The sequence below is a fragment of the Coffea arabica genome, chromosome 6c, assembly GCF_036785885.1.
Source record: "Coffea arabica cultivar ET-39 chromosome 6c, Coffea Arabica ET-39 HiFi, whole genome shotgun sequence".
Taxonomy (NCBI): Eukaryota; Viridiplantae; Streptophyta; class Magnoliopsida; order Gentianales; family Rubiaceae; genus Coffea; species Coffea arabica.
Genome location: NC_092320.1, coordinates 56,914,675 through 56,941,956, shown reverse-complemented (window position 1 = coordinate 56,941,956; position 27,282 = coordinate 56,914,675). Strand labels below are relative to the sequence as shown.

The 27,282-nt window shown below is 37.3% G+C and overlaps 2 protein-coding genes and 1 long non-coding RNA gene across 3 annotated transcripts; 2 read left to right on the top strand and 1 right to left on the bottom strand.

Moving 5' to 3' along the window:
* The first annotated feature begins 8,082 nt into the window (after nt 1–8,082).
* On the top strand, nt 8,083–10,419 carry LOC140008922 (uncharacterized). The gene is made up of 3 exons (XR_011816232.1): nt 8,083–9,837; nt 9,941–10,019; nt 10,103–10,419. It is a non-coding gene; the product is annotated as an uncharacterized lncRNA (long non-coding RNA).
* A 310-nt stretch (nt 10,420–10,729) lies between these two features.
* On the bottom strand, nt 10,730–14,874 carry LOC140008823 (raucaffricine-O-beta-D-glucosidase-like). Its single transcript, XM_072053716.1, has 10 exons — nt 14,785–14,874; nt 14,546–14,674; nt 14,307–14,382; nt 14,071–14,148; nt 13,633–13,720; nt 12,584–12,887; nt 12,358–12,469; nt 11,348–11,386; nt 10,893–11,004; nt 10,730–10,802 (listed from the first exon to the last, which is right to left on the bottom strand). Exons 1-10 carry the CDS (start codon nt 14,872–14,874, stop codon nt 10,730–10,732), a joined length of 1,101 nt encoding a protein of 366 aa, XP_071909817.1.
* A 7,509-nt stretch (nt 14,875–22,383) lies between these two features.
* LOC140008822 (secreted RxLR effector protein 161-like) lies at nt 22,384–23,223 on the top strand. The gene is made up of 2 exons (XM_072053715.1): nt 22,384–22,894; nt 23,018–23,223. The coding sequence occupies exons 1-2, from the start codon at nt 22,384–22,386 to the stop codon at nt 23,221–23,223; spliced, it is 717 nt and encodes a 238-aa protein (XP_071909816.1).
* Nucleotides 23,224–27,282: the final 4,059 nt, after the last annotated feature.

Genomic DNA, 27,282 nt, shown 5'->3' with positions numbered 1-27,282 from the left:
CGATGTAGTTAACTACAGGTTCATCCTTCCATTGACGAGTGTTAGTCAATTCCAGCATACTAACAGTTCTTCTAGTGCTGTAGAAGCGATTTAAAAACTCTTGTTCCAATTGTTCCCAACTGTCAATGGACCCCGGAGTGAGATCAGTGTACCAGTCAAATGCGTTACCCTTCAAGGATCGGACGAACTGTTTGACTAGCAAGTCACTATAGGTTCCAGCGTTATTGCAGGTTTCGACAAAATGGGCCACATGTTGCTTTGGGCTGCCTTTCCCATCGAACTGTTAAAATTTAGGCGGTTGATATCCGGCGGGCATTGCTAGGTTGTCAATTCTAGCAGTGTAAGGCTTGCAGTAGGTAAAGCTTGACTTTGAACCACCCTCCTTTTTATCTTTGATCACGCCTTCAATAAGCTCCTTCAGTTGTTCCACAGGAATAGCTCCATCGGCGGTCACATATACTTCCTTCACCTTGTCTTTACCTTTTTCACGCTCTTGGTGCTCCTTACGATTCGCATGGCTTCCTTCAGGGACATGATCTTTCTGGGTGAGCAGTTGAGCAATGAGAGCATATTGGTCCTTAACGTGTTTCATCATGGTTTCCATCATCTTGGACATGTTCGAAACTTGTTCTTCGAGACTCAAAGTATTTGTCATCATGGCAGGCATTGCAGCAGAAGAAGCAACAGAATCTTCAATACAGAATCTTGAATGAAGAGTTTCATGTGAAGAGGCTGATCCCGTGCTTGATGAATCATCGTCATGCTTATGAAATTTGGGTTCGGGTCCAAATTCGAGCATGGCAAGAGCCTTCTCAATCGAGGTGAAAACGTCTTGGACCCCCATCGTGGAGGAATAGCTCATTTGTGATGTTGACCCGAAGACGGGAGTTGGCGCCCAGGGTTCCATGCTACTTTAAGTGGAGGCCCTCGTCATACTCCTTGTCACGGGACCAATAGTGCGGGTATTGGTGGCGACGTGTGCAGCTTCCTAAACAGGCTCAGCATCAGTGGCCTTGGAACGTGCAATCATGATTTTGTCGCTCTTTGGTGCCATTGGTGATATACGTAGTTGAATATTCGAGAAGAAGAGATGGAAGGCAGAGATGGTCCCACTGGGCGTGCCAGAAATTTGTACGCGATAAAATTTTCAAGTCTGCAAAACGACAAGAAAAAGAAATACACGACAAATATGTACTATATAAACTTAAAAAAAAATATGTAGGTACAATCTCTGGAAGTTTCTCGAACTTATGGAGAGCTTCCTTCGATTCTTCTCCTCGAACACCAATCCAAGGGATTCGCAGCTTGTTCTTGGATCAACCACCGACTCCTTCAAATCTTGATATGGAAGACTTGAAGAATTCGAGAATATTTGGAGGCTCAAGCCTTGATATGCGAAAGACTTGGAGAACTTGAAGATCCAACCCTTCGTAGCTTGAAGCTTCAATACTTGAGTGTATGAGACACCTCTTGAAGTCTCTCTGTGTATCCCTTAACTTGGTTGAGAGACCTCTATTTATAGTTGTAGCAAGAGGTGGAGGTTGGGATCATGTACACCACTCTACTTGCCTAGCAAGACGTACAGTCATATTAGGACTGTGCCAGTTAAATATTATCTCTCCATTAAATAGATAAGTAATTTCTCGATTGGCCAGACTTGTGGGGACACGTGACGTGGCGCCATTTTACTGGCCAGGCCATTGCAGTATATAAGAGATATACTTGGATTAAACAATTCTAAATATTATCCCTTTAATAAGAAATAAATAACAATTTCTCGCAAAGTTTGTTCATTGCTACAAATTTTTGGCACGCCCAGTGGGACCATCTCTGCCTTCCATCTCTTCTCCTCGAAAATTCGACTACGTATATCACCAACGGCACCAAAGAGCGCCAAAATCATGATTGCACGTTCCAAGGCTATTGATGCTAAGCCTGTTCAGGAAGCTGCACATGTCGCTACCAATACCCGTGCTGTTGGTCCTGTGACAAGGAGCATGACGAGAGCCTCAACCCAAAGTAGCATGGAACCCTCGGCGCCAACTCCCGTCTTCGGGCCAACATCACAAATAAGCTATTCCTCCACGATGGGGGTCCAAGACGTTTTCACCTCGATTGAGAAGGCTCTTTCCATGCTCGAATTTGGATCCGAACCCAAATTTTATAAGCATGACGATGATTCATCAAGCACTGGATCAGCCTCTTCACATGAAACTCTTCATTCAAGATTTTGTATTGAAGATTCTGCTGCTTCTTCTGCTGCAATGCCTGCCATGATGACAAATATTTTGAGTCTCGAAGAACAAGTTTCGAACATGTCCAAGATGATGGAAACCATGATGAAACACGTTAAGGACCAAGATGCTCTCATTGCTCAACTGCTCACCCAGAAAGATCATGCCCCTGAAGGAAGCCATGCGAATCGTAAGGAGCACCAAGAGCGTGAAAAAGGTAAAGACAAAGGTGAAGGAAGTAGACCAATGGTAATTTAATTAAAATTCCATTGTCTACAAATGCCCCCTCGAAACTTGTTCGTGAATGTTGAAGACCGAAGCAAATTTTGATCGGACAAGTTTTGACACATTTTTTTTTGTTTCAACTTGAACACCGTTGATATTTTAGCTTTTCAAATAAAACTCATAAATGGGCTAAACTCCAAGCTTTGCAAACTTCATATCAATGACTTGTATCATATAGGATAGCTACGTGGAAGACCACCAATTCATGCCTTATTGATCTCAATTTCCAAGACCACTAGTGCCTCCAATTTCCCGAGGCCGGATCACTTCATTTGGAAGCCTTATGTCCACCGCTTGAATATCAATCCAAGCAAAATCTATTCAATGCCGTGGCTTTGCTCAAAGCTTTACAATTGAAATATCAACTCATGGACTTATATTCAAAGCTCTGCAATGCCGTGGGACTTGTGCTCAAAGCTTTACAATTGGAATATCAACTCATGAACTTATATCCAAAGCTCTGTAATGCCGTGGGACTTGTGCTATGAATCCCCCACAATAAATAATCTTATTCACACTTTTCTTACAAACTTTGCTTTGTGGAATGCAAACAATATGAACGTTTTACATCTCAAACTGAACAAGAGGAATCCCTTAATTTAATCTACTATAAACACCACCTTTGCTGGACCATGGCCAAAGTAGGCGGTGAATTTGAATTCCGAACCAATCCAAAACTTTAATCGCTAGTCCTTTACGACTTGTAGAAATCAAGTCGTGGAAGGATCAAACCCTTTACCAGGAGTCGAAATAGGAAATTATAAATTGCAACCCCATATAATAAAGAATTGCCCCTTGTTTTTACTCACCTGCAAATCACGCCCACCACCTTAATCAAGAAGATTTGCGCACAACCCATATTAGAGATCAATTACCACTGAGAATACCAGGTAGCATCTGATGATGATTAGGAACCTACGAGATATGCATAGTCGAATTAGAAAGTCTTGAACCCAAGTTCCATGTAGTATTCGAATTCCAAAATGATTAGGAAAGTCCTGCAAGTCCCGTCTTCGGGCCAACATCACAAATGAGCTATTCCTCCACGATGGGGGTCCAAGACGTTTTCACCTCGATTGAGAAGGCTTTTGCCATGCTCGAATTTGGATCCGAACCCAAATTTTATAAGCATGACGATGATTCATCAAGCACTGGATCAGCCTCTTCACATGAAACTCTTCATTCAAGATTTTGTATTGAAGATTCTGCTGCTGCAATGCCTGCCATGATGACAAATACTTTGAGTCTCGAAGAACAAGTTTCGAACATGTCCAAGATGATGGAAACCATGATGAAACACATCAAGAACCAAGATGCTCTTATCGCTCAACTGCTCACCCAAAAGGACCACGCTCCCGAGGGAAGCCATATGAATTCTAAGGAGAACCAAGAGCGTGAAAATCTCTCATCTAAAGATAAAGACAAGGTGAAGGAAGTACACGTGACCGCCGAGGGAACTATCCCCGTAGAACAGTTGAAGGAACTTGTGGAAGGCGTGATCAAAGACAAAAATGGGGGTAGTTCAAGATCGAGTTTTACCTACTCCAAACCTTACACTGCTAGAATTGACAATCTAGCAATGCCTGTTGGATATCAATCGCCTAAATTTCAACAGTTCGATGGGAAAGGCAGTCCAAAACAACATGTAGCCCATTTTGTCGAAACCTGCAATAACGCTGGAACCTATGGTGACCTGCTAGTCAAACAGTTCGTCCGATCCTTGAAGGGCAACGCGTTTGATTGGTACACTGATCTCACTCCGGGGTCCATCGACAGTTGGGAACAGTTGGAACAAGAGTTCTTGAATCGCTTCTACAGCACTAGAAGAACCGTCAGTATGCTGGAGTTGACTAACACTCGTCAATGGAAGGATGAACCTGTGGTCAACTACATTGATAGGTGGAGAAGTCTGAGTCTCAACTGCAAGGACAGGCTGTCTGAACCCTCTGCCATAGAAATGTGCATTCGAGGAATGCATTGGTGCCTAAGTTACATTTTGCAGGGTATACGCCCAAACACATTTGAAGAATTAGCTACTCGTGCTCATGACATGGAGTTAAGCATCACGGCCAATGCAACTGATGGGCTTCCTATTCAAATTTCGCGAGTACAGCCACCTCGGTAAAACAATGAAAGACAAGAAAATAGAAAAGGGGGCAAGCCTCCTTCAAGATTCAATAATAAGGAGTCCATGACAATAAACACAGCTCCCATGAAGATTGTTACCAAGGTGAGTCGAAAAGTCACCGAAAGAGTAGACTCTCCTCAAAATAGGTCGGTGAGAAGACCTACTCTAAAAGAAATGCAAGAAAAGGAATACCCATTCCTCGAATCCGATTTACAAGGAATGTTTGATGATCTTTTCAAGGAGAAGCTCCTTGAACTTCCCGACATGAAGCGTCCGGAGGAAGCCGGTCAAGTCAATGATCCGAATTATTGCTGTTATCACCGCTTGATTGGTCACCCTCTCACTAAATGCTTTATCTTTAAGGACAAAATTATGGAATTAGCCCGCCAAGGAAAACTCCTTCTTGAGGAGGATAAAGCGTCAGCAAACCAAACAACAATAATGTTTGGATCTGTGTGTTGCCCGATAGAAGTTCTACCCACATCAAGCAGTGCTCTGTCTGTACAAACGGAGTTTGAAAAATCGTCAATTGAAAATGTTGTCGAAGATGATAATGAAGGATGAACTTTAGTCACTCGAAAGAGAACTTGCAAGCCAAGAATAAAGAAGTACTTCTTTTCGAAAAGCATCCATTCGACAAAGCCAAAAGTAACGATGAAACGACAAAATGCAACCAGGAAACAAAAGAGAGTGGCCATAAAACCAATTCTTTCAGATTTTCAGCAGGTTCGGCAGCCCGTGACACTGAGAGAATTTATACCCAAGGGGTATTTAAGTGACGATACCGATGATTTCACTTCTTATAATGTCGTCAAAGCTGAAAATCCTCAAGTCACACAAATTGGCATTGAATTTGAGAAAAAACTCAAAGTCGATGATAAACCACCGGTGGATTGTGCATCAAAACCTTCTTGAGTCTGATTAGTTGGTAGCGAGTAATGTTCCACTGCCGGTTCTTCTTTGGGACGAACAAACCCTTGCAAGCTCACCTTCTCAATTTTAACAGGCTCTATCTTGGTGAGCGGAACATTTAATGTGTCATTTCTGATAAAAGAAGACTGACCTTCTTCTCTCTTTGATCTTGGAGTATACCGCAAAATAGGTACTTTGGAATTTTGACTTTCTTCCCCTACCGATTCCTTTCTTTTTGCTTCTTTGTGAAGATAAAATTTGGCATCGGCAAAGTGAGTTTCGGCTTCCGTGAAAGGTTTGTCATTGGCAGTAACTTTCTTAACAATAGCGTCTCGACAATATTTGTCCCACCGAGCGTGCCAGAAATTTGTACGTGATAAAATTTTCAAGTCTGCAAAATGACAAGAAAAAGAAATACACGACAAATATGTACTATATAAACTTAAAAAAAATATGTAGGTACAATCTCTGAAAGTTTTTCGAACTTATGGAGAGCTTCCTTCGATTCTTCTCCTCGAACACCAACCCAAGGGCTTCGCAGCTTGTTCTTGGATCAACCACCGACTCCTTCAAATCTTGATATGGAAGACTTGAAGAATTCGAGAATATTTGGAGGCTCAAGCCTTGATATGCGAAAGACTTGGAGAACTTGAAGATCCAACCCTTCGTAGCTTGAAGCTTCAATACTTGAGTGTATGAGACACCTCTTTGAAGTCTCTCTGTGTATCCCTTAAGTTGGTTGAGAGACCTCTATTTATAGTTATAGCAAGAGGTGGAGGTTGGGATCATGTACACCACTCTACTTGCCTAGCAAGACGTACAGTCATATTAGGACTGTGCCAGTTAAATATTATCTCTCCATTAAAGAGATAAGTAATTTCTCGATTGGCCAGACTTGTGGGAACACGTGACGTGGCGCCATTTTACTGGCCAGGCCATTGCAGTATATAAGAGATATACTTGGATTAAACAATTCTAAATATTATCCCTTTAATAAGAAATAAATATTTAGATATTTATCCAATAAATACATGATATGATATGATTTGGTTGGTGGAGATACCTCTGCAATTTGAATTGATTTGGAACACCTCACCCTGACACGTGGCAAAATACAATTGGCTGCTTAATAACCAAATTTTCCAAGTGTACATGACATATGGCAATATCCGATTGGACAAAAATATTTTATGATAAAATTTTCAAGTCTGCAAAACGACAAGAAAAAGAAATACACGACAAATATGTACTATATAAACTTAGAAAAATATGTAGATACAATCTCTGGAAGTTTCTCGAACTTATGGAGAGCTTCCTTCGATTCTTCTCCTCGAACACCAATCCAAGGGTTTCGCAGCTTGTTCTTGGATCAACCACCGACTCCTTCAAATCTTGATATGGAAGATTCGAAGGATTTGAAAATACTTGAAGGCTCAAGCCTTGATATGCGGAAGACTTGAGGAGCTTTGAGACCCAAACCTTCGTAGTTTGAAGCTTCAATACTTGAGTGTATGAGATGCTTCTTGATATCTCTGTGTCCCCCTGTGTGTATGTCCTTTATTTGGTTAAGAGACCTCTATTTATAGTTGTAGCAAGAGGTAGAGGTTGAGAACCTGTGTACCACTCCACTTGTCTTGCAAGACGTGCAGTCATATTAGGACTGTACCAGTCAAATATTATCTCTTCATTTTATATTTATTAATAAAGAGATAAGAAACTTATCGATTGGCTGAATTCGTGGGGACACGTGACATGGCGCCGTTTGACTGGCCAAGCTATTGCAGTATATAAGAGATATACTTGGATTAAATAACTCTAAATATTATCCCTTTTATACGGAATAAATATTTAGATATTTATCCAATGGACATGTGACATGATATAATCTGATTGGTGGAGATATCCCTACAATTTGAATTGATCTGGAACACCTCGCCTTGACACGTGGCAAAATATAATTGGCCATTTAATAACCAATTTTTCCAAGTGTACATGCCATATGGCAATGTCTGATTGGACAAAAATATTTTATAGACCAACGGTAATTTAATTAAAATTCCATTGTCTACAAATGCCCCCTCGAAACTTGTTCGTGAATGTTGAAGACCGAAGCAAATTTTGAACGGACAAGTTTTGACATTTTTTTTTTGTTTCAACTTGAACACCGTTGATATTTTAGCTTTTCAAATAAAACTCATAAATGGGCTAAATTCCAAGCTTTGCAAACTCCATATCAATGACTTGTATCATATAGGATAGCTACGTGGAATACCACCAATTCATGCCTTATTGATCTCAATTTCCAAGACCACTAGTGCCTTCAATTTCCCGAGGCCGGATCACTTCATTTGGAAGCCTTATGTCCACCGCTTGAATATCAATCCAAACAAAATCTATTCAATGCCGTGGCTTTGCTCAAAGCTTTACAATTGAAATATCAACTCATGGACTTATATTCAAAGCTCTGCAATGCTGTGGCTATTAAGCCAATGACAAATTCATACAACATAGTGTCATCAAACGCCTCATAGACCAATATAGGCCAATGATACCTTAAAGGACATGCTTTCATTGACATAAGGTGGTCAGGCAAGACTTTATACATTCCACCGCTATGTTATCAAATGCATACAAAACTTGGTGAATTAGTGATCTCGATTTCCAAGACCCAAATGTGCAACTACCTCCAGTCCACGGCCTTGGCTATAGATTTTTTTATTTTCTGGAATTCGAACACCAAGTGTACAAGAATTCTCTCAAGTGCCAATCATATCCGAATTGTACGCAAAGAGAAATCCTTGGTAAATTGCATCTATTCGGCCTTGGTAAGCTGCTGAATTAGACCCAACAACTCAATGGCAGTCCCATATAAATTATACTATCATTTTGTTGAAACATAGCCACAGCCCACGACACAACAAGTCGCGCTTGCTCACCTGTTCAACTCCATGTTGAATTAAAACTCTTTGCCCTTACAAATTTTGCTGTTACCAACGCAATTCCGCAGACCTCTTAGTTCCTTCAATTTCGGTTCCAGATGGCAAACATTATGAGTGCTTTTAATAGTCCAAATATGGAAGTCTCGCAAGTCCCGTGAGTCAGATTCCAAGTAGCATACTAATTCAAGTAGCATTTGATATTGATGATGATTAGGGAAGTCCTGCAAGTCCCGTAGCTCCCGAGGCCAGATTCCAAATAGCTTTCCTTCTGTTAGTCTACCTTATGCATAAGAATTCTTGCCCTTTGTGAACTCTATCAACTTCGATCTCTGCGAACTTGGGAAATATCTCGGTGGTGACTCAATAGATAAGAGATCAACTTTAAGAAGGGAACTACATCTGGACGAACCAATCCCCAGCTTGCTTATTGAATTTCAGCAGGAGTAGAGACCCATTCGGATTCAGATTAGACCCTTCCTCAATCTCGACTGACCATTCTGGAAAGTCCCGAAGCCAGGTTCACATTAGACTTGTACTTGACTTCAAACTCACCTTAAGGATCCTTTGAATCGAAGAGGTTAACTCTCCTTGAGTTCTGAAGTTTTGCGGAAATAACTCTTCTGAAATAGACCACTTAAGTAAGGAGCTGCCCACAAGAGCCTTCAATATCCGAATAAGAATCATACAGGCGATTCACGTGGGACTCCATCTCGCAAGCATCTGTCTTGTGAGCACCTTGCATGCAAGTAACCTTTCAATTGGCCTAGAGAACTTTCAACTTTAATTACGAGGTAAATATCTTGCTCCTTGATCAATCATAAACTCCACCGCTTCGCAAGTTTCCATGCCGACACAACTTACTCAGCGTATAGGGGTTGGTTGCGACAAGAATTCCTTCCAAGGCCAACATGAATGGAAGTTATATCGCATGGGATAATAAACTGGTCCTTTTTAGAAGCAAGCCCCCTGAAACCAGTGTAGAATCCACTTCCCAATATACAGCCGACTTAATTGCTAGGACCCCTGAAGATATCCCTCAAACGATTGAAGCGGACCAGGAAGCTAGTTGTATTTGAACTCAACTTTCTCCCGGATTTGTAGTAGAGATTCGTCCTATAAATCCCCCAAGTCCAAAGCCGTGAACTTGCTCAAAAAAAATTTCTCTTCCCTTTTGATTCCCGAATATTGTTGTCACGAGGTGCCGCTGCTACGTCCCCTATTTTTGCTACTGCCGTCATTCACAATTTGCTAGTTTGCTTGGCCTTGCCGCCCCTTAAACTAATAGAATCAATTTGGAGTTGGTCAGAACGTGCCGAGCTACGCTAGGATTATTTTTAAGGTACGCACTACTCCTCCAAGCTATGGTACCACCCTGCTTGTGTTTCTTGTTCTACTACTTTGCATGGAACCGCGGCTTACCCTTGTAGTCTGTGCAACAATAGATTCGGAGACAACATTTACGTTGTCAATGCTGCAAGCCGTTTGAAGGATCTGGTCGCTTCTTCCACTATAGCTTTGAAGGTAGTCACTCTAATTCTCGTTCACACACATTCATACCTTCTTGTATCGACGGTTCCCATACTTGCTTTAGTTTGTCTTGACAGCGTCTGACCCTTGAGATCTTCACCGAGCCGCAAGCATCAACTGTCATCCATTGGTAGCGTTTGAACACTTTCTTCTCAACGAGTTTTATTTCTCTTAAGCCGCATCAACAAATTGCCGCACGCCAGAGTCAGCCGTCATCAGGTACCTGCGGCTTCCCTTTTTTTTCCTTCTTCTTTACTTGCAACATTTAATTATTACAAGAAGTTTGAGACGCTTAGAGCCCCATGACTTTACTAAACAATTTCTCAAAATATTATTTGAGAATGAAGCTCAGGTTAAAACATACATATGAGCTATGCCTCAGAGCTGAAAATTCAATTTTTTTTGTTTTTGTTTTCTTTCGTTTTTGCTTCTTTTTTTTTTGTTTTTGTTTTTGTTTTTGTTTTTTTGCTCATTTACTAGGGTAATTCCAAATATAATATTTGAACCCCCCTTTTTCCTTAACACTAGATATGCTTATTTGAGCAAAAGTTTTTTTTTTTTTTTTTTTGGTTTTTGGTTTTGCTCATTTACTAGGGTAATACCAAATACAATATTTGAACCCCCCTTTTTCTTTAACACTAAATATGCTTCAAGTCTTCCGCATATCTACAATATTTATATCTTGCGACAAGTCCGAAAACTGCTCAAGCTTTGAGGGACCATTCAAAGTTGTCGAGCAATGACCATATAAAGTAACCTTTGACATTAACTTTATCCCTGCAAAATGCAAATCACAAAAATCCTAAGTTTAAAGTATGCACACAAGTCCAAATTTGGAATACCAAGTCCCATATCTTGGAAACTTACACATCCACAGCTTGTTTTACATACACCAGATGATCATGATGATATTTGATCCTTGTCTTATCAATACGAGCTTTTGATACAGTAAGACCTGGATCATTTTCCTCATCAACACCTATTAAACAGTGCAAATAAAGTTTGTCAGTTTTCCACATAATATTCATATATTCATGTTGTTTTTAAATTGATGAAAAAGCTAAAACTCTCTCATTAATTACCATTTTCAGTAATGAAAATAAGCGGACTGTTGTAATGTGTTTTCACGTATTGTAAGAGCTTGTAAATCCCAAGAGGATAAATGTATAGCCATTTAGAGCCGCCTGAAATTAGATCATGTAAAACTGGTTAGTTGCTCAGCATTAATAATTAAATGTCAAAAAGTTTTTTAATAAACCAAAGATTGACCAATCTCTTCAACTAGGAATGCGTGGACACTTAGGAAATTAGCCATATCTTACCCTTTGGGCCAATGTCTGTTTTGCCATCAGGACCTACCGCTGTAAAGATTTTAGCAAAGAAAGAAAAGTCAGAGCCAGATTATGGGAAACGAAGAAAAAATAGAGTAGGAAGAAAGAGATCAATGACTAGAGAATTCCATGAACTTACTTTGAGTCTTAACTTGTTGATCAGTGGCATAGCTTAAAAGTTCACTTTTGGTCCCAGATGCATCACTAGCATATATAGTAGTATAATAATTCAATCCAAGAAAATCAAAAGACCCTTTCAAATTTTGGCTCTCTTCTTCTGAAAATTTTGGAAGGCGTGACTTCACAATATCCCTCATCCTTTTTGGATAGTCACCATAGGTTATTGGTGACATAAACTTGCATAAGAAGGAAGCATTAGACAATCAGAAGCAACTAAAGTTTTATGTTAAATCAAATCTCTAACTGATTTGTGTCAGATCAATAATATCATAAATTTATTTTTGGGCAAATTCCACTTTACCCCCCTATGATTTAGCATTTTTTTACATAATCCCCTATGGTTTCAAAAACTATACATAGCCCCCTTATGATTTGGATTAAAGTGTCAAAGTGACGAGAATGATCATTCATAACGGCGTCACCTAAAATATCAAAATTACCCTCATGTAAAGTTGAAATTTATGTATTAACCAAGGGGGGTTATGTGTATATTTTGAAAATCATAAGGGGGTTATATGGTAAAATATTAAATCATAAGGGGGTTATATGGTAAAATATAAAAATCATACGGGGTTAATGTGTCATGTATTTATAAGAGTAATTTTGACATTTTTAGAAATTCCGTTACGAATGACTATTTCCGTTACTTTGACACTTTAATCCAAACCATGAGGGGGTTATATATAGCTTTTGAAACCATAGGGAGGTTATGTAAAAAAAAAGATAAACCACAGGGGGGTAAAATGTAATTTACCCTTTGTTTTTCCCTTCAATTGGCTATAGATTGCATATTGAAACAAATGATTGTGGCATGAATATACCATCCGAACATAAAATCAACCGCCCGCTCAACCGCTTCCTTGTCCTGTGGAGTATCATTAAGAGGCTCCCACCATTGTGACACTGGGTAATTCCTATCTTCCCTTCTTGACCCTGCAAAAATATTATAACTAAACATTGATATCGAACATTTTTCGGGACTTTAGATGTAACTTACATGTCAAATTATTTTGCAATCTTAGAATTTCATCTAGATAGATAGCCTACCTTAAAGTATTCACGGTACACTTTTACAGCTTCAGCATGAGCAAGTAGCAAATGGTGTGCTACCACGTATGGCTCTGTGCCAGGATTACCATCCACAGGAATGCCTGAAAATAGATGGTTGCATCTGTGTCCTGTATTGCCTTCTTTGATATGTTCTGCTGTGGATACACCCCTACTGGGTGCATGGCCACCAGTGGTGTAGCCACTATAGGCAAAAGTCCACGGCTCATTCAATGTGATCCAATGTTTCACACGATCACCAAATTCCCAAAAACATAGCTCAGCAAATTCGCGAAAATCATCGCTGTTAGATGAAGTAGACTTATCAGATGGTGCCAAATAAAACATATTTATTTGCCAACATATTTTAACCTTCCTTGATCTAATGCACAAATGACGGACTGAAATCTCTTATTCGTAGCTCTGACTGGACTTTTCAGACATATTATATTTCAGAGCTGCCCTGATCAACATTTTAAATACTCTGTTTCCTGAGTAAAATACTTTAGATAACAATGACATTGCATGGTTGGCCATATCGGCCGATACCAATACATATCGGCCGAATCGTAACTGGAACGGAAGGGACTAGTACGATATCGATCCCCGAATCACGGATATCACCATATCCGTGACGACTCGTTCTGACTCGGAGTCGACTCCGATATTTTTTTAAATTGTATCTGTTTTAGTATTTTCTAATTTTAGTAATTTTTTCAAAATTTTTGGAAACTTTCATGTGTTAAAATGTGCGTATCACCCGATATGCAACCGATATATTGCGACGGGTGTGGAACAACCGAGACCACGACGCGACCGCGACCCGCGATGGCGAACCATGATGACATGCATAACGAAATAGGACGCAGGGGAACTGGTGATAGATAATAGAGGAGTAAGTGTATCATTATCCAGAAAGAAATTTTTAGTCCGGATTCCGAAGCAGGTAGATATGAAACTTCCTACTCCCTTGTCATTTTTCATGTATTTAATATGAAGCAATATGCTATTAAATAGTTGATAAAATACTGAAAGACTGGATTACTTACACTATCCTTCGACAGAGGAAACCGCCGTATTCATCTTCCAGAGTTTGTGGTACATCCCAATGGAAAAGAGTCACGAAAGGCTTGATACCTGTAATAGTGTTCATATTGCATGTCATTAACTCCACAAAAACAATTCTTATGATACGGCATATGGACAAGAATGTAAAAAACCAAAATTAACAAATCGTTAAATGAGCCCGATTGGATGCTTAATTCACTAAGACGACATAATTTCAACTTTTTTTTAATGACAAAACTTACAATGACTTTCGTACAAAACATAGTCTTTGTTTGTGTACATAGAGCCATAACATAATTGTAGTATTAGAAATGCCTTTTCATTCAATATGTCCCATCTTTATTAATTAAGCATCCTTGGGAGCTCTTTTTACTTATTTTCCTCAAATGTTAAATGAAGAACTACAGCAAAGAATTTACCATTAGCTAGGAGCTCATCGATAAGATTGTTGTAGTACTGGATTCCTTCTTTGTTCACCCCAGCACTTAGTCTTCCGCCTGTTATTTCAGTTTGGATCAGAGGCTTGTTATTCAAGTGCTTGTTTATGGTTGAAAGCATAACATGTGTGTCTTAAATTTTATCCTTGTGTATTTGCATGACGATATTTCAAATGTTCATTTTTCTCTTGTTTGTCCATTGAATTCTTCTTGCTTACCGGGCAGTACTCTGGGCCAGGAGATTGAAAATCGGTATGCATCTAAGCCAATTTTCTTCATCATTTGGACATCTTCCTGCAATATTGAAAAGCTTGAATGTTAGTAGCACTAAATGGTCGTGCCCGTTTTTCCACTCCAATTTAATGTTCAACTATTCCTGCATCCTTTAATTAGTATAAGTTTCTCATTTTAGTAATCATATATAGATCATGGTACTTTGTAAGATGAAAAACTTTACCTTGTAACGATGATATTGATCAATAGCCACATTTCCATTACTTCCATCGACCACTTTATCAGGTCTTTGTTCCGTAAATTTATCCCATATACTAGGGCCTCTGCCACCTTCTTCGGCTGCACCTTCCATCTATCACCCAGAAAAAAGGAGGAAAAAAAAAAGAACAAACAAGAAAACATTCATATTTAACCAATCCAAGACTTGAGATCATCCCCAGAATTAAGAAGACTAATATTTACCTGGTAAGCAGACGATGCACTTCCAAAAATGAAGTCCTCTCCGAAATCAGCACGGCTGAGCTCACTTGTGATATTGCCATTTGCTGCCATTTCTTGAACCTACTGTTTCTTGGGATTGATTTCTGATGACTATAGGATTGAAGATGATTTGAAATATGTTTTGTTGAATAAGTTCTCTTATAGAATATATCTGAGTTGTGGTACTAAAGCCATGGTTTTACAGTGTTTATGTAGGCATGATTAGGGAACGTGTAGATGTTGCAGGGGTTGATTTTTATTCATTGTTCTCCTCCTGAATTAGTAAACAGGCGTCAACGAGTTGGAAAAGGTAGCTCCTAGACTTTGAACGGGTAAAATAACATCCTTCCTTTAATCACCACTCTCTCTTCTACAAATTTGCAAGACATTTTATATTAAAATCAGGGGCCGGATAGTGGCGGCCCCCCACCCGGCCAACCAAAAAAAAAATCCCTTATATATCGTACGAGTCCCCAAGAGTTAGTATTTTCTAAGTAGAACTACATTACTTTGCTGTCTCCCCATAATTGTGAGCTTACCTGTATTTATTTCTTATTGGACAAATTACACTTTACCCCCTATGATATAGCTAAATTTTACATAACACCCTATATTTTTAAAAATTATATATAATCCCCTCATAATTTGAATTAACGTGTCAAAGTGACGGAAATAATCATTAGTAATGGAATCCATTAAAATGTCAAAACTACCCTTGTTTAAAAATTAAAATAGTTAAAATGACCAAAATATATAAACTAATATACATAACACTCTAACCCTGTATGATTTTATATTTTACCATATAACCCCTTTATGGTTTAGTGCTTTACCATAAAATTCCCTTATAGTTTTTATTATATATACTTAACCCCTCTATAGTTAATAAAAAATTTTCAAATGTGTATAGGGGTATTTTTGATATTTTAGTTGATTCCGTTATGGATTGTAAATTCTGTCGTTTTGACACTTTAATCCAAATCATGAAGGGGTTATGTATACCTTTTAAAACCCTAGGGGGTTATGTAATAAAACATTAAATCATAGGGGGTAAAGTGTAATTTTTCCTTTCTTATTTTTTTAATTTTTTGTATGCCAAACCGCATTAAGGTAAAGATTGCAACTAAGAATAAAAAAGAAACACTATGGAAAAGGAAATCTAACCTCCAAAAACAAATCCAACCACCACTAGAATACACATTGAGCACACTCGCTCAACTGTAGCCGTCCTTTTAAGTGCTTAGAACCGGTTTGGATTGCAATTTTTGAAGAGTTTTTGGAGAAAAATTACTGTAGCGCTTTTTTAGAATACGATATATATGAAATAAAATGATGATTAAATTTTGTATAAAAAATATATTCATGAAAAACATAATAATTTTTCTCAAAAAAGCTACAATCTCAACAAGGCCTTAATGTCTCACTTGTTAAAATATAATTCTTGATAAATTTTAATAAATACTAATAAAAAATGTAGAAATTTACTAGTTATAGATTAATTTTTCCTTTACTAACAGAGATGTATATCACATCATCTTAATTTGTATTTAAACAGTAAATTATATATATATATATATATAACATACATTTAGATTTGTTGGTGTATACACTGACAACACATAAAAAATTAATCCAACACATAAAAAATTAATCCTATTTCTTATCAGCTCATTTGGTAAAATTTCACACAGCCAAAATAGTGAAAATAACGTAAATTCACTGTTGGACCACTTCCGCTAATATGATTGCAGAAACTTTATATATCTTGCATATCTTTGACTATCATCCTAAAAGTAAATCTGGATTAAATGACATCCTTTTCCCCCTTTATTGGGTACAGCCAGTTCCAACTATGTTTCCAATAAGAACTGTATTTCGTACCATATGACATATCATCATCGGCAGAAACATTAAAATATATTTTTATAGAAATTGCATCATAAGAATAAATTTTCATGTGCAAAAGATTAACCACCCTGATTAAACATGTTCGCAGATGTTTGGATATTCTTATCGTGTAGCTGCCAATTGCCATTTATTAATCCAAGATAAGTTTTAATATTCGTTCTAGTGGTGGCTAGTCAAGTTTCCTCTTGTCCACGAGTCAATCCAACTTTTCAAGGTACCATTTGGCCTGCAACTTGCTTGTTAGATTTTTCATTTTTAGGGTCTGTTTGGTTGGAAGTAAAATATTTTTCTTGGAAAAATATTTTCCGTGTAAGTAATTTTCCATGAAAATCATTTCCCTTTCATCATTTTCAGGTGTTTGGTTAGCTTATTGAAAATATTTTCTTACTTCAATTTTTTGGTGTTTGTTTAACTTTTGAAATATTTTCACTTTTATCTCTATCTTTACTTTCTACACATTATAACTACATACTTCTTCCCATGCAAAATAAGAAAATTTATCTCATTGTTTAACTTTAAAAAATTTTAGAGAAATGTATATATGAATAAAAAATATCTTCTTAAGCAATAAACAAATTGCTGGCCATTTAGTGTCAAATATCAATCACATGCAATGCTTATTGTGACATATATCTTGCACTCTCACTGCTGAAAGTTTCTCTAGAAAAGAATGTCCCTATTATACATAATTAATTACTAGCATAGGATGAGCAGGATGAGGTTTTTTTTTTTATTATTTTGAATATACTAGGGGAGGGTTGGGTTGGGTTGGGTGGTACGGGGGAAGGAGTGTAAGGAAGAGGTCTTGGGTTCGAGTCCTCCTGTTTACACTAAAAAAAAAAAAAAAAGAACATACTACAAGATGTTTTCAGTAAGTTTGGAACATACTACAGGCGGGATACATGCATTTCGGAAAACAACTTCAGTAAGTTTGGAAGGGAAGTTGTTTTCCATAAGATGAGTGAAAATATTTTACATAGGAAAATATTTTCAATAACTTTTGTATAACCAAACACGGGAAATTAGGAAAATATTTTCCTGAAAAACATTTTCACCCGAAACAAACGGACCATTTTTCTTACTTGCTCGAAGAAGCAAAAGTTTTCATTGATCAAAGTTAATCATGTAATTAACCGAGGCAACATTTACAAGTGGGATGATTTAAGTATGGCTAAATATTCACAAAAGGTACACCTTTTACCAAAGCATAGCTAATATTTAAAGTGTCACTACTCGCAATAATCATGTAAATTTTTTAGGTACTTCCAAATCATTCCTAAAAATTGTGACAAAATCAGAGACGTGCAAAGGGGCCAGCGGGGCTGTCGCGCCTCCTAACTTAGGAAAATTTTCATTTGGGCCTATATAATATATAAAATTTTACTTTTAACTCTTACTTTTGCTCTCCAAAACTTTTGTTGAACATATTCACTCCCCTCGACTGTTCTTTTAAAAATATTTCCATTCTTTCTCCTCTTTAAATACATTTTTCAGTCCATCAATTACCTTTAAGAACAAGTGAAACTATACATTTTCAAACTTCTTTAATAAATGTAAGTAGGAAAACTATGACCAATCAATTTTATTTTATGATTCTTATTTACATTGTCTTTACATTTTATGGGAATAAAACATAAAATGAGAGGAAAATTTGAACAATTTTTTAAACTATCATCATAATTTGAACCTTATAACATCTAAAATATGGTTTGAATTATACTATATTGTTGGGTGTGGGCTAGCCCATTTGTGGGCCAACCCACTTATGCAAATGCTTGAAAAACCCTCAAGCTTAAATACTAAGTGAGCAGCCGCACGAGAAAATTCAAGCTTCGGTCTTGTGTGAAAAAAAAAGGAGCCAGCCGCCACTTTTGAGTGAGACGAAGAGAGAGAAAGGGTTAGAGAGAGAGAGAGACTTCAAGGTCTTGATTGGAGGGTGATTCGAAATCCGATTGAGACAAAATTTTACCCACGCGATCCTCTCATCAAGATCTACTCATCTACCTATTCAGATTTCAGATTTCCTCTTCGTTTGGTAACATCTTTTCAAACCCACTTCTTTGATTGTTGTAGTTTTGGTGGGTGATTTTATAGCAGATTTGCTTGATTGATATTGGTGCTATTATTATCATCCGAATATTTCGGATAGACCTGTGTATTTTCATTATTGTGATAGTGGAGATTTTTTATTGGACTAGGTCTCGTGATTTTTTCCAATTTGGATTTTTCACTTAAAAATCTTGATGTCATGTGCCTTTATTTTTCCTTGCATTTTATTATCACTATTGGTATTATTAATTGGTGATTTGGTTTATTCCTATTTTAACTGGTACTTAGGGAAAGAGAAATTTATCATAGGCTAACTCTGATATTGTGTGCCTGTACTGGTACCCCTTTCCCAACAAGTGGTATCAGAGCAGTCAGGTTAGGCTGCTCAATTGTACCTGTTAAAAATGGATGATTCGGACAGTGGTTGCATGATAAAATTGAATGCTACTAATTATTCGATTTGGAAGTCTAGAATGGAAGACTGCCTGTATTGTAGAGATTTGTTTGAACCTGTTTTAGGGGATAAATGTAGACCAAGTGATATGAGTGATGAAAAATGGGCTAATATGCATAGGAAAACTGTTGGTAATATTAGAAAATGAATTGGTCAAAGTATTTTTCAATATTTTGCTAATGACACCAAAGCTGATATATTATGGAAAAAGCCTGAGAGTATGTATGAAAGAAAGACAGGTTTGAACAAGGCTAGTTGTCTGAAGCAGATTACTTGAATGAGATATAAGGATGGAGAAGATATGACTGAACACTTGAATAATTTTCAGGGATTGATAAATCAGGCAACTACATTAAATTTGAATCTAGATGATGAAGTGCAGGCTTTATTATTATTCGGTTAACTACCAAATAGTTGGAAAACCATGGTGGTCTCCATCAGTAATTCAGCTCCGAATGGTGTGTTGACCATGGCTATTGTAAAAGAAGCCGTGATGAATGAAGAGTTCAGGAGGAAGGAACAAGGAATTGTCTATGAGTCCCAGGCCTTGGTGAAGAAAAGAAAGAAAAAAGAGGGAGAAGCAAAAATAGAGGTCCCCACAACAGGAATGACAAATCCAGATGCAGGTCTGAATCACGAAAAAATATTGCATGCTATTATTGTAAAAAGAATGGGCATTATATGAAGGAGTGCAGAATTTTAAAACGAGATCAAGCTGAAAAAAAAGGTAAGGCGAAAGAAAAAGATGGTGAGGACACTACAACAGTTGTAGCAGCCCATGATGACATGTTTGTGTTCTGTGATGATGGTCAGGTGAATATTATTCATTATGACAGTGACTGGATAGTTGATTCAGGAGCATCATACCATATTACTCCTCACAGGCATTTCTTCTCAACCTACACCGAAGGAGATTTCGGATATGTTACGATGAGAAATGAAGTCTCATGCAAAGTTGTTGGCATGGGAGATATATACTTGGACATAGATACCGGGTGCTAGCTGATATTAAAAAATGTTCGACATGTTCCTGATATTCGACTTAACCTTATTTCTACAGGAAAACTTGACGATGAAGGCTACTATAGCTCGCAAGGTGGAGACAAATGGAAACTCAGCAAAGGAAATCTCGTTGTTGCTAGAGGAAAGAAGCAAAATACTCTCTACTTGATGCAAGCCAAGTTGGGGAAATGAGAAGTCAATGCAGTTTGTGATTCATCAATTGACCTGTGGCATAGGCGACTTGGGCACATGGGTGAAAAAGGGATTCAAACACTTGTTCGCAAACAGCTCCTACCTGAAGTTAGAGATAATACACTTAAATCTTGTGTTGACTGCATTTATGGGAAACAACACAGAGTTGCATTTAAAAATTTTCTTCCATCTCGAAAATTGAATCCGTTAGAATTGGTACACACTGATGTTTGTTATATGAAAGATAAGTTTCTTGGTGGTGCTGTTTATTTTGTAATTTTTATCGATGACTTTGCTAGAAAGGTTTGGTGTTTTGCTTTAAAATCCAAAGATCAGGTTTTGGATGTGTTTAAAGACTTTCATAACAAAGTTGAAAGAGAAACTGATAAGCAGTTAAAGTGTGTACATGCTGATAATGGTGGTGAGTACAGAGGACCATTTGAAATCTATTGCAAGTCCCATGGGATCAGATTGGAGAAAACTATGCCAAAAACTCCTCAAGAGAATGGAGTGGCAAAGAGGATGAACAGATCCATCACTGAACGGGTCAGATGTATGCTCTCTAATGCTAAGTTGCCAAAATCTTTTTGGGGTGAGGCAATAAGGACTGCAGTCGATTTGATTAATCTTTCTCCATTAGTTCTTCTGGATGGTGATATCCCAGAGAGGGTGTGGATGGGAAAAGATGTGTCCTTTAAACACTTGAGAGTTTTTGATTGTCGGGCATTCGTTCATATTCCCAAACATGAAAGGTCAAAACTTGATGTAAAATCAAAGCAGTGTATCTTCTTGGGTTATGGACATGAAGATTTTGGTTATAGGTTGTATGATCCTATTGAGAAGAAGATGATCAAAAGCAGAGATGTCGTCTTCTTTGAAGATCAAATCATTGAAAACATTGATAAAGGTGATAACTCAAAATTCTCAGATGATATTCCTGCTAACATAAATTCAGATCCAGATCCAATTCCAGCACCTGTTGATTTTAATCAAGAGAGAGCTGAGACAGAGCAGAGAGAGGATATTGATGATGGTAATAATCCTACTGCTGATGAATTTGAGCATGAGGCGCCACCTACACCACCACCGCCACCACAAGATGAGTTTAGGAGATCTACCAAAGAGAGAAGACCTTCTAGCAGATATAATCCTCATGAATATGTGTTGTTGACAGATGGAGGAGAGCCCGAATCCTACAGTGAGGCTCTAGAGCATGAGAATAAAAAAAACTGGTTACGAGTCATGCAAGAGGAAATGGTATCCCTGCATGAGAATCATACTTATGATTTAGTGAAACTACTTAAGGGTAAGAGAGCTCTGAAAAATAAATGGGTTTACAGGTTGAAAACTCAGGAGCACACATCACAACCAAAGTATAAAGCAAGATTGGTTGTGAAAAGATTTAGTCAAAAGAAGGGTGTAGACTTTGAAGAAAGTTTTTCTCCTGTGGTAAAAATGTCATCAATTCGAGTTGTTCTTAGTATTGTAACTAGTTTGAATTTGGAGATCGAATAACTTGATATAAAGACAGCCTTCCTGCATGGCGACTTGGAAGAGCAGATCTACATGGAGCAACCGGAGGGGTTCAAAGAAAGTGATAAGAAAAATCTTGTATGCCGTCTCAAGAAGAGTTTGTACGGTTTGAAACAGGCACCGAGACAGTGGTATAAGAAGTTTGACTCCTTCATGACAGATCATGAGTACCACAGGACTACATCTGATCACTGTGTTTATGTGAAAAAATTTTCAGATAGTGATTTTGTTATTTTCTTACTATATGTAGATGACATGTTGATTGTTGGTCGTGATACTGTGAAGATTGACAGGTTAAAAAAGGAGTTAAGTAAATCCTTTGCAATGAAAGATTTGAGTCCGGCTAGACAGATACTGGGGATGAAAATCTCACGTGACAGGCAAAATGGGAAGCTCTGGTTGTCTCAAGAAAAATCATTGAAAAAGTACTCAACAGGTTTAACATGAGCAAGGATAAGGAAGTTTCAACTCCACTTGCAGGCCACTTTAAACTGAATATCAAGCAGTATCCTACAAGTGAGAAAGATAAAGAAGACTTGAAGAAGTTTCCTTATGTTTCGGCTGTTGGTAGCTTGATGTATGCTATGGTTTGCACCAGACCAGATATTACTCATGCAGTTGGAGTAGTCAATCGGTATCTCTCTAATCCTGGTAAGGAGCATTGGAATGCTGTCAAATGGATTCTCAGGTATCTCAAGGGAACTTCTAGATTATGTCTATGTTTCGGCAATGGTAAAACTATGCTAGATGGATACACTAATGCAGATATGGCAGGTGATCTTGATAATAGGAAGTCCACATCTGGGTACTTGATGATTTTTGCAGGGGGAGCTGTGTCATGGCAAAGTAAGTTACAAAAATGTATTGCCCTTTCTAGTATGGAGGCAGAGTATATTGCAACCACTGAAGCATGCAAGGAGACTCTTTGGTTGCAGAAATTCGTTCAAGAGTTGGGTATGAAACAAGAAAAGTATAGTCTTTACTGTGACAGTCAGAGCGCTATTCATTTGTGTAAAAACTCTACATTTCACTCTTGATCCAAACACATTGATGTGAGGTATTATTGGATTCGGGAAGTACTGGATTCTAAACTGTTGATACTTGAGAATGTGCATACAAATGATAATGGTGCTGACATGTTTACCAAGGCATTGCCTAAGAAAAAACTCTTATTTTGCAGGCAAGAAGCAGATTTGGTGGAACCCCCAAATGAGCTGGAGGGGGAGATTGTTGGGTGTGGGCCAGCCCATTTTTGGGGCCAACCCACTTATGCAAATGCTTGAGAAACCCTCAAGCTTAAATACTAAGTGAGCAGCCGCACGAGAAAATTCAAGCTTCGGTCTTGTGCGAGAAAAAAAAAAAAGGAGCCAGCCGCCACTTTTGAGTGAGACGAAGAGAGAGAAAGGGCTAGAGAGAGACAGACTTCAAAGTCTTGATTGGAGGGTGATTCAAAACCCGATTGAGACGAAATTTTACCCACGCGATCCTCTCATCAAGATCTACTCATCTACCTATTCAGATTTCGGATTTCCTCTTCGTTTGGTAACATCTTTTCAAACCCACTTCTTTGACAGTTGTAGTTTTAATGGGTGATTTTATAGCAGATTTGCTTGGTTGATATTGGTGCTATTATTGTCATCCGAATATTTCGGATAGACCTGTGTATTTTCATTATTGTGATAATAGAGATTTTTTATTGGACTAGGTCCCGTAATTTTTTTCAATTTGGATTTTTCACTTAAAAATCTTGATGTCCTGTGCCTTTATTTTTCCTTGCATTTTATTATCACTATTGGTATTATTATTTGGTGATTTGGTTTATTTCTATTTTAACTGGTATTTTGGGGGAAAGAGAAATTTATCCTAGGCTAACTCTGATATTGTGCCTGTACCGGTACCCCTTTCCCAACATATATTATTTGCAAATAATTGCTTTACTGAAAACCATATGACAAAGCAAGAAAAGGGTCCATTCAGTTCTTGTTAAGTTTCATTTGGAGTACAATTTGTCTTTTTAAATTTCTTGATATATTTTAAATGATAAGCAGAAAAATAAAACTTATCATATATTGCTAGATAACTCATACATAGTTTTCTTATATGTTAACTTCGCCACCACCCCCCCCGGCCCCTCTCTTTATATGGTCCTGATTCTACCACTGGACAGCATCGAAACGCAAATTTGACTTTGGACAAATCAATGAGAAGTAGATTTTTAACGCCCTTGATGAGTGATTAAAAAAATGAAATTAGTTCATGGTTTTGCATGGATAAGACGTTTTTAGTCAAGGGAATTGCAAGAATGTTTTACACGGCTATGGCAAATGGCAATTAAAAAAAAAGATAGGAAGAAAGCACGAGGCTAAACTAATTAGCAGACTTGTTTTCTAATCCACCAACTTGAGAATCATTTCAATGACCTTGACCTGAAAGGGAGAAAATTGAAACAAAGAAAGTTAATATGATAAATTGTCCAGACTCTTCTTTCCTTTTTCTTTTAAGCCCACATTTTATTGGTCGAAAACGCAAAGTCAAAGGGAAGAAATCCCATAATACATCACATGGGATACAAAAGCAGATTGCCTATTCTCAGCACTACAAATCACAAAGTAAACTAAAACAAGAAATACACAGAAAATACACTAGGCAAAAATGTTTTGAGCAAGACTCCAACTAATCAGTTTTCTTTTAGACTTATTGTAATCGAAATTTTCCAATACAGTATGCACTTATAACCCAAACTCTTGTTCATTCTCAATAAGGCAAATTGATCATAATACTTGAGAATCGCAAATAGAGAATTTTTGAACCATATTCTTGGGTAATTTCGTCCACAAGATAAGTTGTTGGGGTGATTTGAGACATATTGCTGGGAGGAGGAAAGCAGGCCTACATCCGGTCCGGACTACATTTGTCCAAGTATTGGTAGATCCATTCATCGCAGAGGAATAAGTTTTGAACTTTGCATCCATATCTAATTTCCAATCCTTTAACTCCATCCACTCAACTCACAAATCTGGGCCGAATCTTTTGAGCATTCATGGATTGGAAATCAGAAATTGATTTACTAATAGAAGCAGAGGAAGCTATGAGTTGGCACTCATAGTACTACTATGGCAGCTACCAGAAAAGAAAACCAAGAGAAAAAGTGACTAGCTGTTGGTGTATTTAATAAAATCTTAATTTTTCCTTGACCAAATCTTTACAAGGAGCTATAATAATTTATTTGGGAGTTATGGAAATTATAATGTTGAAAGTTACAATACATTTTGAAAGAAGTTATTATACAATTATTTGACTAAGAGTTACAAATGAATTATTTGGTCAAATGAAGAATTATTCAGTCTTTATAAGCCATTCAAATATGAATCAATTTTTAGGTTACAAATTCTACAAATTAACTACAAGTAAATATGAAAAAACCGTTATATATTGAACTAACATTCAACCTATATTCTAAAGGCTTTTTCTTTGTAGCCTATAAATAGTGAAGTTCTTTGGAGAATTACATACATACACTTCTCTCAACAAAAGATTATTCTATATACTATTCTCCCTACACTCATTTCTTTGGGCAAAGTAAGATATTGGGAAGGTTCTGTTTCTCTTGGTTGTGCAGATCAAAGGGAAGCAACAACTATAGAGTTGGACTATTATATCTTGGAAGCGGCGCGCTAGACCTTCTGCATCAGTTGAAGATCAGAAGTTAATCATGTACTCTCCCCAATAATTTTAAGACTTAGTGCGTTCCTCAACCCATGCCAAATTAACTTTTGATGGTACAAATTATTTGCATTTATTAATGCAATATTGAGGTATGAGACTTTTGTTAATTTCTTTGTTAAATTTTATCAGAGAAATTACTGTTACTTATTTGATTATTTGGGTCAAGAACCAACAATTTTAAGACAATATTGCTCCTATTTAAAAAGCCTTTATACTCAAAGATTTTGAACTAGTTGTGAAATTCCCAAGTAATTTTAGATGTGTCTTGTTTATCTATGCACATGAAATCTAATGATGAGGTTTTAAGAATAAGTAATTGACTAAAGAATGCAATGCATTTTATAATTGTTTAATCGCATTCAAATTAAAAGTTCATTACTTCAATGTGTACGATCTCATAGTCTTGAAGTATGCCTAAAAGACTTGTATATGAGTATTTTCTTGGTTTCGGTTTTCAATGTGATTGCAAAAAAAAAAATTGATTTACAAAAGTACAAGTCTTACGACAGTATAGTTCAAAAAAGGGTTAAAAACAGAAAAGCCCCCTTGTGATATAGCTATTATACATAAAAGCCCCCTGTGGCTCCATATCATACGGGTCAGTACCCCATGGTTTAAATTATTCTGAAAAGTCGACGGAAATCTTTAAAACAGATGAAGTTGAGTAAAAAGACGAAAATACCCAATGATATAAGCGAAAATAGCCAAAGTAATTTAGCACTTTTATTCTGTCAAAATCAACGAAGAGAGAGAGAAATAAATTAAAAAAAAACCCTAGAGATCGATAGAGCAGCCCCATTTCTTGCCAATTTTCAGCAAAATTTTCGATTGTTATTTCAATCAAACAACAAAATCGACGGAAAATATGAGGAAGTGAAGATTTGCGGGGAAAAATTGAAGAAAAATGGGTTCGTATATCATCTCTCATCTATTTTGATTCGGATTTTGGGGTAAAAAAGGAAAAAAAAATTGTGATTTACTAATTTTAGATTAAATTGGGAGGCCATTATTTAACAAAGATAAGTTTTTTGATGTATTTACGGATGTTGTTTTCTGAGAAGAAGGTTTTTGATGTATGCCCTCAATTTGCTATTTTGATTATCGAAGTCAGATTTGTCAGAGCTTTTGATGTAACCCTTAGAATCTGTTATTTGGTTGACGAATCTAAGCTCATGAAACTACTGTCTTGTTGTACTATTTGTATCATTATCACAAGAAAAAGTAGATTAATGTTGGTAGATAATATGTCATTGTCTTAATATGGGGTTCATGAAGACATGTTGCGGTCAAATATGGTCCCCAATCCGACCTACAATGAATTGTTTGTTCTAATTCTGTTTTTTGTGTCCTTGTGAAAGACAAATTAACCCCTAATATTTGAGAACTTTATTGCTTTTCATGCTGCAGCAGAGGAGAAATCTGAGGACAAAGTTGACATATAGATGCATTTTGGTGGGAGGTTTACAGAAAATCCAAGGCTCCACTACACAGGAAGCCACATGGTCATTTTCAAAGAAAGAGTTGAAGATCAGTTATCCACAATGAGCCTGTGCAGAATGTTTAAAAAAATAGATTAATGAGCAACTAGAGTAACATTTTGGTCCCAAATGTTGATT